Raw genomic sequence first — 19710 nt, 5'->3', positions numbered from 1 at the left:
TAATTTAAGTTAAGGTTAGAATTAGAGAGAGGGTGTTCTTAATTCATCTTCAGTGAGGTAGCTGTTACTTGATAAAAAAAGAACAGGATTTGCTACAGATCTTTTGCTTATGCTAAGATTAGTGAAAGTTTATGAGAGATTTACTTAGAATATAGGTAGAATAATATGTAGACTTTGTGATTTTATTTTAAAAATTACGTGGTGTAAACAATATTTCATTTAGAAATCAATAGCTATTTTATAATGTATTGTTCACAGAATGTGAAACTCATGCATGCACATTACGTTTTCCTATGTCGTTTTCACTTTAGGTTTAAAATAAAGATTTAGAAAGGAATTTCACTGAGGACCACTTCAATAACTACATCAGCCTGGGTGATAATAGCACATAGCTTTCTTGTATTTTAGGTTTGGCCAGAAGCCACATATATCAAACTTTTAAAGTATGCATCATTTACTATAGTATGTACGTTTCTTGAATTTTTATAGCAAGTACCTATTCATTATGTTTACAGATACCTATATTCCTAGGGACACAAATCGTATATATTTTTATGCACAAAATAGGAGTAACCCTCAATATTGACTCAAAGTTGGCTGTGGACTATTGCAAAGGCCAAGTTGTAATTTTATACTCTAGATATTGTTTTTCTTCCTCCCAGGAATATCCTACAACATTTGTTTTATTGTCCTAAGAACATTTGCAGCATCAAGGAAGGAATGCATTGAGAGTTAGGTATTTCTTTTGCTGTCTAAGGAAAGAAATTCTGATATTCATTTACTCTCTGACATATATAAACTGCCTAAATTTACTTGACTTTCAGTTCATTGTCTGAACTGACAGTGTCTCAAACTGTCCAGAAGCAGTGTCTCAAAAATCTCAAAACCAAAGCAATATATCTGCAATTAAATGACAACTTTAAATGACTCAGAAGAAAGGCACTGCATGTCTAAAAAATAACCCATACTGGCTGCACTTAAAAGCAACTGAAATGCACATTCATAGCTAATTATAAACAAAAACTAGTTAACACTTTAAATAAAAGGAAAAATAGCAAAAAAGATTTAGAGCCTAGACAAGCAGATGAAAGGGTTCTAAGTTGCCTTCCATCTGATATTACTCAAATGCAACTCTGTCTCCAATTACCTGGGAATATGTGGTATTCCCTCATGAAAGCTCCAGATCAGAAAGGGCGTCCATTCCGTGCCTCTGCTTACTCACAGTCATTTGGAACCAGTTCAGCAGAAATATTTAACATTGCAAAAGAGTCTGGAGCCAGACAAGCGACTACAGACGCTAATCACTGGGTCAAAATAGTAACTTAGTAGGACAACAACTGCCAGAAAATATTTGTGGAAGCAGAGATTTTAGGGAGGAAGTATTTGTGCTGTTGGAGAAGCTATCACTGAATGCCAAAGTGCTGAAACAGAGTCATTAAAACACTTTTTAACCACTTGCAGGTTTGGGGACATAGCAATGATCATGCCAATGGCCTCTGCTAGATTTGGATTTGAAGGGTAATCTTATGCCCTAGCCCTAAAATAAATAAAGAGGGGAGGGGAAACTAACCAAATAAATAAATAAAGGCTGCCTGCTAGAAAGTTCAGTGTTTATTTTATTTTATTTTTTTTTCAGTGTTTATTTTATTATATGATTTTAACCACAAGCTTCCTCTGCCTCAAATTGCCACTTACTAGTTTTTGAGATTTGGGGAGCAGAGGGAAACCATCACTACAACAATTAGAATATTTTGATTAATATCTAAGACCCTATTTGCCCCTGAAGTGCACCATTTGTTTGATCCACTTCTGTAAGGTCCATTTATTTCTACACTTTTAGATTTTAGGTCTGTTAATGTGAATTATGAATATTCTCTGGCGATTATTTCTCAGTAGAAACCACTAATTATTTGCACTACATTGCACTTTTCTTCCCTCCAGTACCAGTATAGGATTAATTGCTTTATTCCAACATTTCATTTCTCTTCTCCGTACTTCAGACTCTGTTTTCAGGATATCGAGTCTCAGAACATTTTCTTGGCAGTGGAACTTAGATGAGGATGGTTGCCCATAGTATATATATGGAGTAAAAAAAAAAAAAAATGTTTGCTTTAGAGGAACACTACAGCCTTTGAAAATATCATCTTATCTTTTGAATTTATGTAGTTTCTCCCTAAATTTACAAAAGGTATTGTCTTATTCCATACAGCAATTTCATTTACTGCTGTTCTTCAAAAAAGGTACTGAGAAACTGTTAGCCTCTGCTTGCATTATAAGGATATAAGGATTGGGAGTTCTCCATTATAGGCCTATGACAACCCCAACACACACCAAATTAAGTAGAAGTAAAAAACAAAGATATTAAATACAGAGTTACTCCTTGATTTTTGTAAAAGTGTTTGAGTCTCCTGTGATACTTCTTGGTCCATAACTTCTTTATATTGTTATAAGGAGGCACGCTTATCTTAACAATATATGTCTCATTCTGAATCTGGGTTCTATCTGTAGAAGCATAAGAAGAAGGTATTTGGTGCTCCTACAATGGAGAAGTATTTGCATATCCCAATCCTTTTTTATAGTCAAGGTAATGTGGAGAGGAAAAGAAAGAAAAATTATTACCTATGGAGCAGGTGATTTATACATTATTTAATTAGGCAACTCAATGTAAAAGAAATTATTACCCAGTTTTAATGATAAAGAAAAGTTATTAAATCAAACGTGATTACTAAGGTTATTAAAGTCTCACATAATTTAGTGGCTGATCTAGAACTCATATATTGGTCTGTCTGACTCTGAATATCATGCTCTAATTCCAAACAGAGCCCGATGGGATCTGAAAACAAGAGTTTGAGTGGTAAGAACCTTGTCAAGGAAGTGTGGCTTTTTCATAAATGATACAAGAGAGGTAGTTCCCAGAGATTGAGACCAAGGAGGCCCTTGGTGTCGGTTAGGGGTCACAGCAATTCCAGTTTCCTGCGCAGCTGGGTGCAGGGAGCCTTGGGTGATTGGATAACATGACCATCACTCCAAACCAAGCTTCAGACATGTTGGTCTATTTTAAATGCTTTTAAAAATGTTTCTATAGTTATCATTATCATGAACAACTAGAAGGCCACCATCCTCATTTGATAGGTCAAAAAAGAAATGAGATATGCTTTAAAGAATGGGAAAATTAATCTTACTTTAAATAGAAAAGTGGAACCATTTCAATCTCTCATCTATCAAATTTACATATTTTGTTATAAAAGTTTATTGACAGTAGGTTATAAATATATAGGAAAGGGCTACTAAAAGTAAATTGGCATTCAGAACTAGTCACAAAGCCCTCTGTGTCATTAGAAATGACCTGAAAACAATATTTATATTTTTGAAAAAGTAGGTCAGGAATAAAAGAATTAGAAATAAAATATTAACCTGGTTTATAGAAAATAATCTTATTGCTATGTCACCTTTAGCTTTTACTTAAAAAGATGTATATATAACACAGATGGCCACAACCTCTCAGAAGCTTTTACTCAGACTTAAAAACACAGTCTAAGATTTTGTCACTGCATGTGACTAGCTTGAGTACTCCCTAAATGAATGGCTGTGTTATTCTTATTTTGTTTCTAAAATATACCTTAATTTTCACTAACTTAATTACATTTTATTTTACTTTGGTAGATTTCATCCTCATTAACTAAAGAAACTGAATCCTGCATTTGTCACTAAGTTAACATAATAAGTGTTTAAAAGAATCATGACAACAAAATATTGATGGAGTGTTTATACAAGCAGCATGTTTGAAAGTGGTATCTCAGTGTTCCTAAAAACGGAATTGCACCCCAACTTTTCCAAAAATTTTTGTTTCTAAGATTGCCATACAAAGGAAAATCTAATTCATTGAATTGTTGACTCTATATCAACAGTTGAAATGTGTACTCTGATGTACTTTCTTTGATCTCTCATTTGACTGTTTATCAAAGCTGATTAAACTCTGGATACACAAATCCTCTTAGTTTCAAAATCATGTAAAAATAATGGATAATAGAGCATTTTAAAGTATTCTCTGCTATTCCAATTTGGTTTTATGATTGTAATATGGCTATTAGGTTGGGGAAGAGAGTCTGTTTTTATGTTTAGTTCCCTTGGTAAGATCCAGTCTTTTGCCACATTGGGTTAGAGTGATTTTTCAGCCAAACTTGCTCATGCAGTGAGGCAAGAGCTGTTTTAGTACACATCAAAAGGAATCATTACGAACATATGAAACTCAGTTCATTCCACTCACCACAATTTAGGGGCTTACACTTTTTGAAAAGCTGTGTGTGCTTTCTTTATCTGTATATAAGTTGAGACATAATAGAATAGCAGTTGATGTATTCAATTATAGATAGTTACATATTATATCACTTTATGAATTTCAAGAGCTTAACGTCCAACATTTTCAAAGAACATATATTTAGTCCCTGCTTATTATTGGAGGCACTATGCTAAATATTTTATATATGTTAACAGATTAATCTATTTGCCTAAGATTACATAGCTAATGTTAGTGGAAGAATCAGGAATAGAACATAGATCTCTAGTATCTTATTCTAACACGTTTTAAATTTCATAAATCATTTATTTGATTCTTCTAACATAATCCAGAAATTTTTCTTCCAATCTCAGTCTTAATCTCTGTATTTAAAAAAAAAGGGGATAAATATACACATGAGGGTGATTAGAAGAATGTCCTTCCTGAAAATGACATGCATTATGGTGCTATGTTGTTTCCCCTTATACACTTTATATGGCTCTAGAATTGCTTCTTGAAGTAAACCATTATTAAGCTAGGCAGCCCAGAGCAGATTTTATAAGATGATATGCTCATGTTAGAACCTTTTCAAAGTAAAATCATGGAACACTTATTCTGTTTTTTAATATGGTTAACAACTGACTTGTAAGTTCACGCAAACAACTAAAGTACAAAAATGAAAAGAGGGAAACAATGCTCTCTGCTGCCAGCTCAGATGATCCCTGTTAAATTCGACAATCCTGGCCAAGAGTGGCAGTGTGACCCTCGATTATGGCTTTGCAGATACTGTACAGACCTTTGAACAAACATTATTTTGAGGTTATAAAACATTAACCGGCCCAAGGGGGACTATTGTGTTTTAAGTAGTGATAGAGACACTTTGACAATTCTCAAATGACCATGGGTTTGATTTCATGCAGTTCTGATTTTTTATAATCAACTTTCCCTATTCCACTTTCTCTTCATTTCTCCAAATGGTCACAAGTGTGACCCAAAAGAGAGTGATTATAAACAGGCAACTTCTTCTAGCAGTTCTAGGTTTTCTTTGAGTTTTTTTAACGTTTTGTTCTGTCGCTCAGTGATTTTCAGAGTGTGTGACAAACTATTAGTGAAGCATGAAATCAATTTAGTGGGTCACAACTACACTTTGAAATCTAATAGAATGGACTAAAAATATTTGAGAGTATTGCATGAACTAAGTGCATTTGTGAAACTTTTGTGTCAGGTGTGTGTGCATGTTAGAGTGATACATAAATTCCTAGAATGCTTGCTGGTCAAAAAAAGTAAAAGTCACTGCCACACCTATTTTGTGTGATGGAGTTCCTATGTTATTTTAAATAACTTCAAATAGTTATATAATTGCTTTCTCAAATGTGATCTATTGGTTTATGTCAGGCTACCATTTATTTTTAGACAAAAATGATAGCAAATAAATGAGGATACTACTGCCTCCCTACTTTCAATTAGTAGAAAATGTTAGTATCTTGTACCTCTGTAGAAATAGTCTTTGGATCTGTTCACTTGTGATCTGGTGCAGAGAACACTGGTCAAGGTCACATACCATTTCTATTTAGTTTCTTGACTTAGTTGCTGTACCTTTGCTTGGGAGAATTATTTTTAACTAATTATTAGCATTTATATCCTTGACAAACACATTTAATGTGGATATGAATTTAACTACTGTTTTGTTTTCTCAAGGTAATACGACTGACTTAAAGAAATTAGAGAAAAAGGAATTAGAATTTTAAATTTGTAATTCATTATATATCTTATGTGTGTTAATACATATTTTTAACATAATGAAAATTAAATATAATCTATTTAACCATATTTATGTATATATTTAAAACAAACCCTGGAATCCATTAGAATTAATTAATGAATAAAAGTATATTTCATATTATTTGGATCATATTTTGCTTAAGATAGTATAATTATTATGTATCTCATTTCTTTTTCTTTTCTTGCATTTTCAGCTAAAATCGATCAAGAGGCAGAGGAAAACTCACTGACAGAAACTCATAAATGGTGAGAAATTACTTTAATATAAAAATTTATTCTCAGAAGAGGTTTATAAAGTACTTATTAGTATGTTGTATCTGAAAGAACCAATTATTAGCTCAGTTTTTATTTTCAAGCATAAAAGAAAATAATAGTTTACTTTAATATTATATTGAATTTCTGAATCTTATTTTTATGACTCTGAATGATGTATACATCTGTTAAGTACCAAATTATTGTGAATGCTTTAGTACCATCTCTTTTGGATGAGATTTAGGACTGTGGAAGTACAAGAGAAGGGAAGATAGCAGAAACCCATTTCAAGAAAGAAGGGTGAAGAGTTTGGTTATGGAAAACTATTGAGTTTCCACATTTAAGAGTGGAGTTTAAGTTGGAAGCCTGGCGCTTCCCTTGCATAGACTTTTACTTTCAGAATGGAGATTTGGCAATCATGAGTGAGTGTGCATAGAAAAGTATCTCACAAATCTCTTGGCTTCTCTGCCTCAATTTTCTCCTTTTCTCCTTTCTTTCTATATTAGTCAGTATTCTCCAGAAAACAGAACCAGTAGGGTGTGTGTGTGTGTGTGCGTGTGTGTGTGTGTGTGTGTGTGTGTGTGTGTGTTTACAGAGAGACTGAGAGAGATTAAGTAATTGGCCCCATAGCAGGTTGGAAATTCCTGAAAGGAGTTAATATTACAGTCTCGAGTCTGAGAGTATTCTGGAGACAGGATTCCAGAATTTTTTCCTATTAAGATAACCATGGTCTTTTTTTCCCTAAGACCCTCAGCTGATTGGATGAGGCCCATCCACTTTGAGGGTAACCTGCTTTTCTAAAAGTCTACTGATTTAAATATTAATCACATCTTAAAAATATTTTCACAACATATAGATTGGTTTTTGACCCAAAACTGGTTACCATACTTAGCCAAGTTGACACATAACAAATTAACCATCATATTCTATAAAGAAATCTGACAACTCCTGAAGGAAAATTTTGATTAAAGAAGTTCTTTACCATTACTTTATTAGGCAAGATCCTGTATATTCTGTGAACAGATATCACATTTTTAATTGTTGTTTATTTAATATGACATATTGTGCTAGACAAATTAATGAAGAGAATTCAACAGTTTCCTTTTTTTAAAAAAATTCTTTTTACTTAAATTCAATTAGCCAACACATAATGCATCAATTATTTCAGATGTAGAGGTCAGTAATTCAGTTGCATATAACACCCAGTGCTCATCACATCATTGTGCCCTCCTTAATGCTCATCACCCAGTTACCCCATCTCCCCACCTCCCTCCTCTCTGGCAACCCTCAGTTTCTTTCCCACAGTTAAGGGTCTCTCATGGTTTGTCTCCTTCTGATTTCTTCCCATTCCATTTTCCCTCTCTTCCCCTATGATCCTCTGTATTGCCTCTCATATTCCTCCTATAAGTGAAACCGTATGATAATTGTCCTTCTCTGATTGACTTATTTCACTTAGCATAATACCATCCAGTTCCATCCATGTTGATGTAAATGGTAAAATTTCTTTCTTTCTTAATGGTTGAGTAATGTTCCATTGTGTATCACATCTTCTGTATTCAATTATCTGTCGATGAACATCTAAGCTCTTTCCATAGTTTGGTTGTTGTGGACACTGCTGCTATAAACATTGGGGTGCAGGTACCCTTTTGGATTACTACATTTGTATTTTTGGGGTAAATACCTAGTAGTGCCATTGCTGGGTCAAAGGGTAGCTCTATTTTTAACTTCTTGAGGAACTCCATACTGTTTCCCAGAGTGGCTGCACCAGCTTGCATTTCTACTAACAGTGTATGAGGATTCCCATTTCTCCACATCCTTGCCAACATTCGTTGTTTCCTGCCTTGTTAATTTTAGCCATTCTGACTGATGTGAGGTTGTCTCATTGTGGTTTTGATTTGCATTTCCCTGATGGCAAGTGATGTGGAGCATTTTTTCAGGTGTCTGTTGGGGAATTGGCCAATTTCAATGAAAAGCAAAAACAGGTGAAAACAACAACAGCTTCCAGGGAAGATGGCAGAGTAGGATGCCCTATGCTCACCTGGTCCTATGGATACAACAATATAGTAGCCACCTCAGTGTAAATAGCCTAGAAAATTATCCAAAGACTGGCAGAACAGAATCTCTATAGATAAATGTAGAGAAGAGGCCACATTGAAGAGAATAGGAAGGGTGGAAACACAGTTGGGAGCTAGAGGGACCTATAGGACGATCCACAGGAGGGAGGGACACTGCCGGCACCAACATGGAAAAAGAAGAGAAACAGAGTCTCACACCAAAGATCCCACACAGGAAAGATGAATCCCTGTAAGATTTGGCTTTGAAAACCAGAGGGGTCAAATTTTGAGACATCTTAAAATCAGCAGGGCTTAAAACCTGGAACATTAAGAGTCAGCAGGGCAAACAGAGAGGAAACTGAATCTTCCATTCTTAAAGAGATAGCAAAACATCCCTATTGAGGTACAGCATAGAGGCAGCAGTTTAGAAAACACCTGCAGTATATAGGAGGGAGATTTGTTTACCAATATCAGAGCATATGCTGGAGGGGCAGGGATCTTTGGGAGATTTCTTCAGGAACAAAGTACCTGACAGGCACCATTTCACTCTTCCACCCCATAGCCTCAACACATGGCACTTCTGGGAGCCAGCATTCCATGATGCTCACTATCTAATGTGATAAGAGCATGCCCAGCCCAGGCATTCTCCTGTGGACATGCTGGGTCAGCTCCAGGTGTCCTTCCACAGTAGACCCATGCAAATCCTGATAACACTGAGCATCCTGCTCCCACCTACTTTTGTGGATACCCCCCTTCCAACCCTGCGTGCTTCAGTCCCCAGGAGCTGCAGGTCACCTCCCACCTAGGTGGACCTTTCTGGCACCACACACCCTGCTTTCACTGTGTCCTAAAGTTCAGTGCACTGAAAATCTGACAGACACCTGGTAAGACTGAAGCCCAAAGTGGCTCCAGATATTAGCACTACGGGGGCCAAAAAGTAAAGCAGCCAATAACAAACATAAAGGAAGTAATTGATGGTAGTACAATAGTAGTAGGGGACATTACATCCACTTACAGCAATGGACAAATTAAACAGAAAATCAGTGAGGAAACAGTAGTAGCTTTGAATGACAAACTGGACCAGATGGGTCTAACGGATATATTCAGAACATTCCATTCTAAAACAGCAGAATCCACATTCTTTTCAAGTGTACATGGAACATTCTCCAGAATAGATCACATATTAGCCCACAAAACAAGTCTTGACAAATTCAAAAACATCGAGGTCATACCATACATATTTTCTGACCACAGTGCTATGAAAGTAGAAATCAACCACAAGAAAAATTCTGGAAAAACCACAAATACATGGAGGTTAAATAATATGTTACTAAACAATGAATGCGTCAATCAGGAAATAAAAGAAGAAATTAAAAAAGTACATGATAACAAATGAAAATGAAAATACAGCAATCCAATACCTTTGGGATGTAGCAAAAGCTTTTCAAAGGGGGAAGTTTACAGCAACACAGTGCTACCTGAGAAAGCAAGAAAAATCTCAAACTTTTAGTCAGACTCATCAAAAGAGAGAGGTAGGAAAAAGATTCAAAACAACAAAATCAGAAATGAAAGGGAAGTAATCATTGACACTACAGAAATACAAAGGATTATAAGAGAATATTATGAAAAATTATATCCCAATGAATTGGACAACCTAGAAGAAATGGATAAATGCCTAGAAATATAGAACATACCAAAACTGAACCAGGAAGAAATAGAAAATTTGAACGGACTGATTACCAGCTGCAAAATTGAGTCAGGAATCAAATAATTCCCAACCAACAAAAGTCCAGGACCACATGGCTTCACAGGCAAATTCTGTTGAACATTTAAAGAAGTGTTAATACCTATTCTTCTCAAATTATTCCAAAAATTGAAAAGGAAGGAAAGTTTACAAATTTACTCTTTGAGGCCAGCATTACCCTGATAGCAGAATCACATAAAGACATTATAGAAAAAGAGAACTATAGGTCCATATCTCTGATGAACATAGGTGCAAAAATCCTCAACAAAATTTCAACAAACTGCATCCAATATGTTTAAAAATCACTCACAATCAAGTTGGATTTATTGCTGGGGTACAAGAGTCATTCAATGTTCACAAATCAATCAAAATGATACATTGTATCAACAAAAGAAAGCATATGATCTTTTTAATAGGCCCAGAAATAACATTTGACAAAGTAAAATATCCATTTATAATAAAACTTCAAGAAAGTAGTTTTAGAGGGAACATACTTCAACATAGTAAAGGCCATTATGAAAGACCCACAGGAAACATCATACTCAATGGTGAAAACTGAGGGCTTTCCCCCTAAGAACAAGAATGAGAACAAGACAAGGATGCCCACTCTTACTCAACATAGTACTGGAAGTTCTAGCCACAGAAATAAGTCAAGAAAAATTAATAAAAGTGATCTAAATCAATAAGGAAAAAGTAAAGCATTCACTATTTGCGGTGACTGTTACTGTATGTGGAAACCTGCAAGACTCCACCAAAAAACTACTAAAACTGATAAATAAGGGCAACTCCGGTGGCTCAGCGGTTTAGCACCGCCCTCAGCCCAGGGTGTGATCCTGGGGACTGGGGATCAAGTCCCACATCAGGCTTCCTGCATGGAGCCTGCTCCCTCTGCCTCTCTCTTTCTCTCTCTCTCTCTCTCTCTCAATTAAATAAATAGAATATTTTTAAAAAATAATAATAAAACTGATAAATAAGTTCCGTAAACTTACAGGACACAAAACCAATGTACAGAAATCCATCTCATTTCTATACACTAATAATGAAGCAGCAGAAAGAGAAATTAACAGTCCCTTTTACAATTGCACCAAAAGTGATAAAATAACTAGGAATAAACTTAACCAAGGAGGTGAAATTCTATTCTCTGAAAATTATGAAGCATTGATGAAAGAAATTGCAGACAAGAGAAACAAATGGAAAGATATTCCATGCTCATGGATTGGAAGAACAAATATTGTTAAAATATCTGTACTCCTCAGAGCAATCTACAGATTTACTAAAATGCCTATCAAAATACCAACAGAATTTTTCATAGAATGAAAACAAATAATAATAAAATTTGTATGGAATACCAAAAGCCCCTAAATAGCCAAGGCAGTCTTGAAAAAGAACACGACTGGAGATATCACAGTCCCAGATTTCAAAATACACTAAAAAAATGTAGTAATCATAGTAGTATGGTGCTGGCACAAAAATAGACACATAGATCAATGGAACAGAAAAGAGAGCCCAGAAATAAAACCCACAATTATATGGTTAATTAATCTTTGACAAAGTTGAGATTGTATAATGAGAAAAAGTCAATCTCTTCAGCAAATAGGTGCTTGGAAACCTGGAAAGCTACATGGAAGAGAATGGAACTGGAGCACTTTCTTACACCATACACAAAAATAAGCTCAAAATGGATTGTGAACCTCAGTATGAGACCTGAAAGCATAAAAATCCTAGAAGAGAACACAAGCAGTAATTTTTCTGACATTAGCCGAAGCAACATTTTTCTAGATAAGTCTCCTGAGGCGAGGGAATCAAAAGCAAAAATGGACTATTGAGAATAAACCAAATTATTTTAAGATTTGTGTGGAATCAGAAAAGACCCCGAATAGCCAGGGGAATTTTAAAAAAGAAAACCATATCTGGGGGCATCACAATGCCAGATTTCAGGTTGTACTACAAAGCTGTGGTCATCAAGACAGTGTGGTACTGGCACAAAAACAGACACATAGATCAATGGAACAGAATAGAGAACCCAGAAGCGGACCCTGAACTTTATGGTCAACTAATATTCGATAAAGGAGGAAAGACTATCCATTGGAAGAAAGACAGTCTCTTCAATAAATGGTGCTGGGAAAATTGGACATCCACATGCAGAAGAATGAAACTAGACCACTCTCTTGCACCATACACAAAGATAAACTCAAAATGGATGAAAGATCTAAATGTGAGACAAGATTCCATCAAAATCCTAGAGGAGAACACAGGCAACACCCTTTTTGAACTCGGCCACAGTAACATCTTGCAAGATGCATCCAAGAAGGCAAAAGAAACAAAAGCAAAAATGAACTATTGGGACTTCATCAAGATAAGAAGCTTTTGCACAGCAAAGGATACAGTCAACAAAACTCAAAGACAACCTACAGAATGGGAGAAGATATTTGCAAATGACATATCAGATAAAGGGCTAGTTTCCGAGATCTATAAAGAACTTATTAAACTCAACAGCAAAGAAACCAACAATCCAATCATGAAATGGGCAAAAGACATGAACAGAAATCTCACAGAGGAAGACACAGACATGGCCAACAAGCACATGAGAAAATGCTCTGCATCACTTGCCATCAGGGAAATACAAATCAAAACCACAATGAGATACCACCTCACGCCAGTGAGAATGGGGCAAATTAACAAGGCAGGAAACCACAAATGTTGGAGAGGATGCGGAGAAAAGGGAACCCTCTTACGCTGTTGGTGGGAATGTGAACTGGTGCAGCCACTCTGGAAAACTGTGTGGAGGTTCCTCAAAGAGTTAAAAATAGACCTGCCCTACGACCCAGCAATTGCACTGTTGGGATTTACCCCAAAGATACAGATGCAATGAAATGCCGGGACACCTGCACTCCGATGTTTATAGCAGCAATGGCCACAATAGCCAAACTGTGGAAGGAGCCTCGGTGTCCATCGAAAGATGAGTGGATAAAGAAGATGTGGTTTATGTATACAATGGACTATTACTCAGCCATTAGAAATGACAAATACCCACCATTTGCTTCAACGTGGATGGAACTGGAGGGTATTATGCTGAATGAAATGAGTCAATCAGAGAAGGAAAAACATTATATGGTCTCATTCATTTGAGGAATATAAATAATAGTGAAAGGGAATATAAGGGAAGGGAGAAGAAATGTGTGGGAAATATCAGAAAGGGAGACAGAACGTAAAGACTGCTAACTCTGGGAAATGAATTAGGGGTGGTAGAAGGGGAGGAGGGCGGGGGGTGGGAGTGAATGGGTGACGGGCACTGGGGGGTTATTCTGTATGTTGGTAAATTGAACACCAATAAAAAATAAATTAAAAAAAAGAATAAACCAAAATAAAAACTTTTACACAGTAAAGATTCAATAAGACTGAAAGCCAGCCTAATGAATGGGAGAAGATATTTGCAAATGACCTATCCAATAAAGAGTGTCAAAATATATAAAGAATTGATACAACTCAACACACACACACACACACACACCTAATTAAAAAGCAGAAGACCTCAACATGCATTTCTCCAAAGTAAATATCCAGATGACCAATAGACAAGTGAAAAGATGCTCAACATCGCTCATCATCAAGGAAATGCAAATCCAAACCAGCATGATATATCACTTTATAATTGTCACAGTGGCCAAAATAAAAAACAAATAAAAATACTGGAATAAGAAGCGTTGGTGGAGACACTGAGAAAAAGGAACCCTCATGCACTGTTGGTAGGATGCTACTAGTGTAACTTTTATAGAGGTTAATCAAAAAAATAAAAATGGAATTATCATATGATCGAATAATTCCACTACTGTGCAATTACCAGAGAATATGAAAATACTAATTTGTAAAGATATATGTACCCCTATCTTTATTGCAGCATTATTTACAAGATCTACATTATGAAAATAGCCTACATGTCCAATTGCTAGATGAATGGATAAAGAAGATGTGCTATATATACAGTGAAATACTACTCAACCATAAGAATGAGATCTTAACATTTGCAACAAGGTGGATATATCTAGAGATAATAATGCATAGTGAAATGTCAGTCAAAGGAAGACAAATACTGTATGATTTTACTCATATGTAGAATTATGCAACAAAACAAATAAAAAAGAGACTAGTCAAAAAACATACTCTGAACTATAAAAAAAAACTGATGGTTTCCAGAGGGGAGATGGGTCAGTGGATGGGTGAAACAGGTGAGGAGGATTAACAGAATACTTACCAAAATGAGCCCTGAGTTTGGCATTTCTGAATCACTATATTGTCCACTTGACTAATACAACATTGTACATCAACTATACCAGAATAAGAAGAAAAATGTCCTTACATTGTAACAGAATTTTCAGTTAGTTGCATGAAAGAAAAACAGCCTAATGGCCAACTGTTAGGAAAAAGCCATTTTTTTTATAATTAAACAATTATGAAATTCAAAAATAAAAATAAAAGGATGCTCAGGTGGCTGAGTCCATTAAGTGTCCAACTCTTGTTTTAGATTCAGGTCATTATCTCATGGGTCATGGGAGTGAGCCCTGTGTTGGACTCCACTCACTGGGGTATCTACTTGAGGATTCTCTCCCTGTGCCCCTCCCCTTGCTCCCCTCTCTCTATTCCAAATAGATACATGAATCTTTAAAAAAATAAAAATAGCATTTCTCAAAGAAATAAATCTTTGTTCCATGTTCGTAGCAATCTCACATGACCAGGTCAGCAATCAGTAGTAATTCTATTCAGGAAGGCCCCAGCCTCATGGCCTTGTAGTCCAAATCATGCCTTTCACGTGTTAGCTCTGTGATTTTGGGCCAATACTTTAATAGTACCTACTTCTGTAGGTGAGAATTGAGTTAGCTAATATTTGCCAGATGCTTAGTTTTTAGTAAATGATCAGTAGATGTTAATTGCTATATTATATTCACATTATCTTAATTAGAGATAAGAAAAATTTTGTGGTAGTAATAGAAACCACTGACAGATTTTAGACTCAGTCCTTGTATTTATTTGTTTGGTTTATGTTCTTTACTGTCTCCACTGGATCAGACATTGGGCAGCCTCATATGGTTATAGAACATAGATTTTGGTATCACTTCTGTGTATCTGCACTTACCCCAAAGTGCTGGTGCTGTGGCTTCAAGGATTTATCATAACTTTTGAATCTTTGTCCTTATCTGTGAAATAAGAGAAACAATACCTAGATTGTAAATATATATATATATAATAAAAATTGTAATATATATATATAATATAAATATATATATAGAACTCCTTTGTCATATAGATTTTACTAAAATACTTGAAAATAAGATAAAATACTTGAGCTTAGGAGACTGACTTCCAGAATGAACTCCCATCCCAAAAAATGAACAGTTAACTGGAGAAAATAATCTAAAACAATCATTTAACAGCTCGAGAAAATGTTCATCCAGCAAATGGAGAATCATTCATTTAAGACAATCTACTAAATCTTGTCAAGAACAGTGCGAGTCTGTGGCATTTAAGCCACAACCCATTCTTTTCAAGGTTTGATCTTATGGAAACTGCTCTCAGAACTCTAATCCAAGCAGGTAGTCTGTCCTAGGTACCAGTCTATTATTTCACCCTAGGATCAGCAGACTGCCAACATTGCTCATCCTGCTAGCTGCAGCGTACTGTAGAAGTTCTATTCTAGATGAATGATGTAGAGAGGAGGGGCTCCTTTCCTTAACCCAGCCCCCATCTGCAAGGTGTAAGCTCTCTCCCTAGGGTGGCAAATGAAGAATATTGGGCCCCCAATTTTTTGCTCCAGCTGCCTGTTAGGATGAGGGTTCTGTATACACCAAGAAGTGCAAGCCAAGATGAGTAGGGGCTACCCATCTCAGCTCCTGCTTGTAGAACAGAAGTCTCACTTTAGGACAAGTGGGCCACTTTCTCATCTCCAGCTTTAGCTCTTGTGCAGAGACACAGAGGTCCTGCCCAGAGATCTGCAGCTCTATCTGAGAAGACTGACTGTATTTGGGACAGAGGAGAATTCCATGGCTAAATGTTTGTTGAAACAATGGAGGTCTTAGTGTAAAGTAATTAAGAGGCCACTCACAGCTCCTGGATACAAGGAGCAACAAGCAAAATGATTTAACAGACAGAATCAGGAAGGAGATAGGATCATCCTGGGATTGCAGTCCACCCGAGGGTGGGGAAGGCTGTGTGTAAGTTTCCCAGGTGGCACTTCCTCATGAGCCATCAGACGAGGGTGTAGAGCTGACTTGAGAACATTCTCCAGGATGTATTCAGACCCATCAGCAAATGATAGAAGCCTCTCAGGCGCTAGGGGCTTCAGTGTAACCTCTGACCAGTCCTTTGCTGATGATAGCTCTTCTGAGCCAGGGGCAGGTTTTAGGAAGCTAAGCTTAAAATAAAATCACACACATGCCTGGCAGTCTGGAATATACGAGACTCTGTGGAATTCATGGCTTCTCCTAGAACTGTATGAAAGCAGTCAAAAGCGCTTCTTCCTGACATGCTAAGGGGGTTTCACTCAGCCAGGTTGGCTGCCTCCTCTCCTGCAGCTGAGGGAATGGTGAGTTCGACTGAAATTCTCAAGTCTTGGGTCTCCTTCCCAGCTATGAGGCCTTGGCCATCTGGTTAGCCTCCCCCCTTCTCATTCCTAGCTCCAAGGGCTCTCTCTACCAGTATAAACTTCTTGGGAACACAAGGCCTCAGGCTTTTACAGTTTCTTTGTACTTGTGTTTCTTTGTGAAGAAATCCCTCTACCTAGGCTATCCCCCACTCCCACCCCCCCCCAAAAAAACCCTAAATTTAAAATGAAATGCCAACTCTATATTTTGTTTGATCTCTTTGAGTTGCCTAGGCAAGGCTCTGAAGGAGAGGAGAGCCAGGAATATGTATTTGAGCAGAGAGCTTCTCAGTCTCCCATTCTTCCTTTATTTTCTGTTTATTACAGGTTATTATTATGTTCTATGTGTCATATTATTAAGCCAGCTGCAATCCATTTTGGAGGTAAGATGGTATATAAACACACTAATTCTACTTGGTCTGCATGTCTAAGTACCAACAAAGCTGAACTTTTTCATTTTCCTGACCTTGAGGCAGTGAATATACAGTAAAGCTTGGTTGTATGAATATATTGGAAGCATCTTCATCAGAGGAATTTCTTTGTGAGGTGCTGTTTTTATTTCTGCGATGCTATTACAACATAAGACATTTTTTTTTTCATAAGACATTTTAGTTTTACTTTGTACCCTATCACAGGAGGCCCTGTGACAATCAGTGACAAATGTATATGCTTTTATTTTTAGAACTAGTTGAGAATCATTTAGAAATAATTGTGATAACTGAGTTGGGCTCTAAGTGTCCTGAAGATCATATTGTGATAGAACTTTTCTGTTTCTCAAAGTTTTTGAGGCAATTTAGCATTCCACACACTCACTGCAGTTACTATGAAAGAAGGCAAACCAGTGTGGTGGACAGGGTCCTGACAGTTCTACCTTACAATTGCAGTTGGAAAAACCACCAGTGCCTGGACCTCAGCTTCCTTGTTTGTAAAAGGTATATAACCCAATTCTTCCTTCTGTGTTCTAGGGCTGTAGGAACAGAATACCTTGCTTGTTCTTTGCAATATACAAAGTTTCCTCAAGTTCCCTCAAGTGAGGCCAGTAAGAGGCTTTTACTAGAAAAGTGTATTCATGAGAATGGTTCGTGAACTAGGCAAACTGAATCAGCATGCTTTGAAAGGAATTGTATACTAATTCATCTTTATATTTGAGTACTTACAAAGAAAAAAAGAAGTCTGGGCTCTTAGTTTAATGTTTAAGTGAACTTTTATCAAGATACTAATTAGAATTTTTTCTATAATGGAATATTATGGGGTTTTTAGGTCATTTTATAATTTCCTTAATAAATAAAAATATTCAAAAGAAACAATGGTTCGTAAATTTTTTAAAGCAAATCAGACTTTTTTTCATGTGCCATTTGTTAACATAGTTTTATATGCTAATTTTTTTGTTTACTCACACATTTTTGCTATGAATCTGAGAAGTAGGACTGTGTTCCTATTTCACATAACAAAAATGTATGGCTTTTGAATAAATAGTTTGAACTCTTCAATTCTCTCAGAAAGTAAAACAACTGAGTAGATGATTCTTGAACATTACCCAAAACCCAAATACAAATGGATGAACACTCTCATCTTCAGATGATTTCACTGGGCAAGCCAAACTATCGTATTGTATTACAAGATGGGTTTCAGCAGAATCTTGTTGAGATTGGCTGCATACATACTGTATGTGTTTATTTCAGCTTCTGCTTTTATTTTATTTTTAATTAACATAAGCGCTCTCTTCAATTGTGGAAAAATATTACCAGACCAAATATGTTGTTTTTATTTTCCCACAGAATTACTCAGTGTCTGTCTCAGCTCACAAGCAGAGAATGTGGAGATTCTGGATTTGTCTAATAAGTGGCCATTCCTTTAAATCTCTACTTAAAGAATAATGAGAGTGGGAGTTATAAGATTGGTTTCTAATACTCAGAGATCCTTTTTTTGTAAATTGTGACTAGCTTGAATTTTTTCTTAGAATTTTTACTATTATGTTCCACTGGTAAAATACATATTTTATGGTGAAACTGGCTTTTGAAATAGAAAAAGAGCAGATTTTAGAAACAATTTGTTTCAGCTACCAGTTCCTGTAGTTTCACTAAATTTATTATTCTGGCATCAATAAAGCAGATACAAATGATCAAAAATAAAATTTGGATTATAACTATTACATTAGATAGTTTACCTTTGTCAGTTAATTTATATGGAGTTCCAGATAAAGTAAAAAAAAGGTGAGAAAGATATAATTAACTTGTGACACCTTATGTGGATAATAGTAAACAAAGTAACTTGTTTGTAGCACTTCTTTATTTTAAAAGGAAATATTTTATTTTTTAAGAAAGTATGTGATTTTTTTTACAAATGAAAACATTTGATTCAAATATGTTTATATTTTTCAACAGGACATATATCCTACTGAAATTTTTATGTAAAGTTCTGTTTTTAAAATGTATTTCAGAATGAAAGTCCCCAATGCTATCCCAGGAGCTAAAGACAGGAAAAAGAGTAGAATGTAACTAATCTTCTAATCATAAGTGAGATAACAGTAAATTTAACTAGAAAAGCAATGATTATAATCATACTTCAGAACTAATAAATTAATGTGCTTCAGTTTGGCATTTTGATGTGATGAAGAATGACTGTATAATTTTAACATACACTTAATGTACCTCATACTACTAATATTTTTTTATTTTTAAATTGAATATACTAGTTCCCCTCTCTCCTCCATTTAATATAAATAATAACAAAGGCAATTGGAAACAACCAGTAATAAAAGCTGAGAAATAGTAGGGGAAGAAAGCACATTTGTGAAAGAATTTTCAATCACATGTTTAAAAAAATAAATACTATTTCTGCGTGTAATATTGCTTGAGTGGTATTTTACCAAAGCCAAGATTGCATAACGAATGAGTTGAAATGGAAAATTAATCTTTCGTGCAAAATAGAGACAAAATAAAGGAAAGAAAGAAAAGGAATGTTGGTT

At 35.7% G+C, this 19710-nt stretch overlaps 1 protein-coding gene across 2 annotated transcripts in view; it reads left to right on the top strand.

The window, feature by feature from the left end:
- Positions 1 to 19710, top strand: part of FMN2 (formin 2) — a 378878-nt gene that overhangs the window by 296015 nt on the left and 63153 nt on the right. For both annotated transcript variants that reach the window (XM_077901499.1, XM_077901498.1), the window contains one exon: positions 6253 to 6304. In XM_077901499.1, the coding sequence (XP_077757625.1) occupies positions 6253 to 6304 (52 nt within the window). The remainder of the gene's footprint in view (positions 1 to 6252; positions 6305 to 19710) is intronic.

This window comes from Canis aureus, chromosome 6, assembly GCF_053574225.1.
Source record: "Canis aureus isolate CA01 chromosome 6, VMU_Caureus_v.1.0, whole genome shotgun sequence".
NCBI lineage: Eukaryota > Metazoa > Chordata > Mammalia > Carnivora > Canidae > Canis > Canis aureus.
This window is presented reverse-complemented; position numbering and strand designations above follow the sequence as displayed.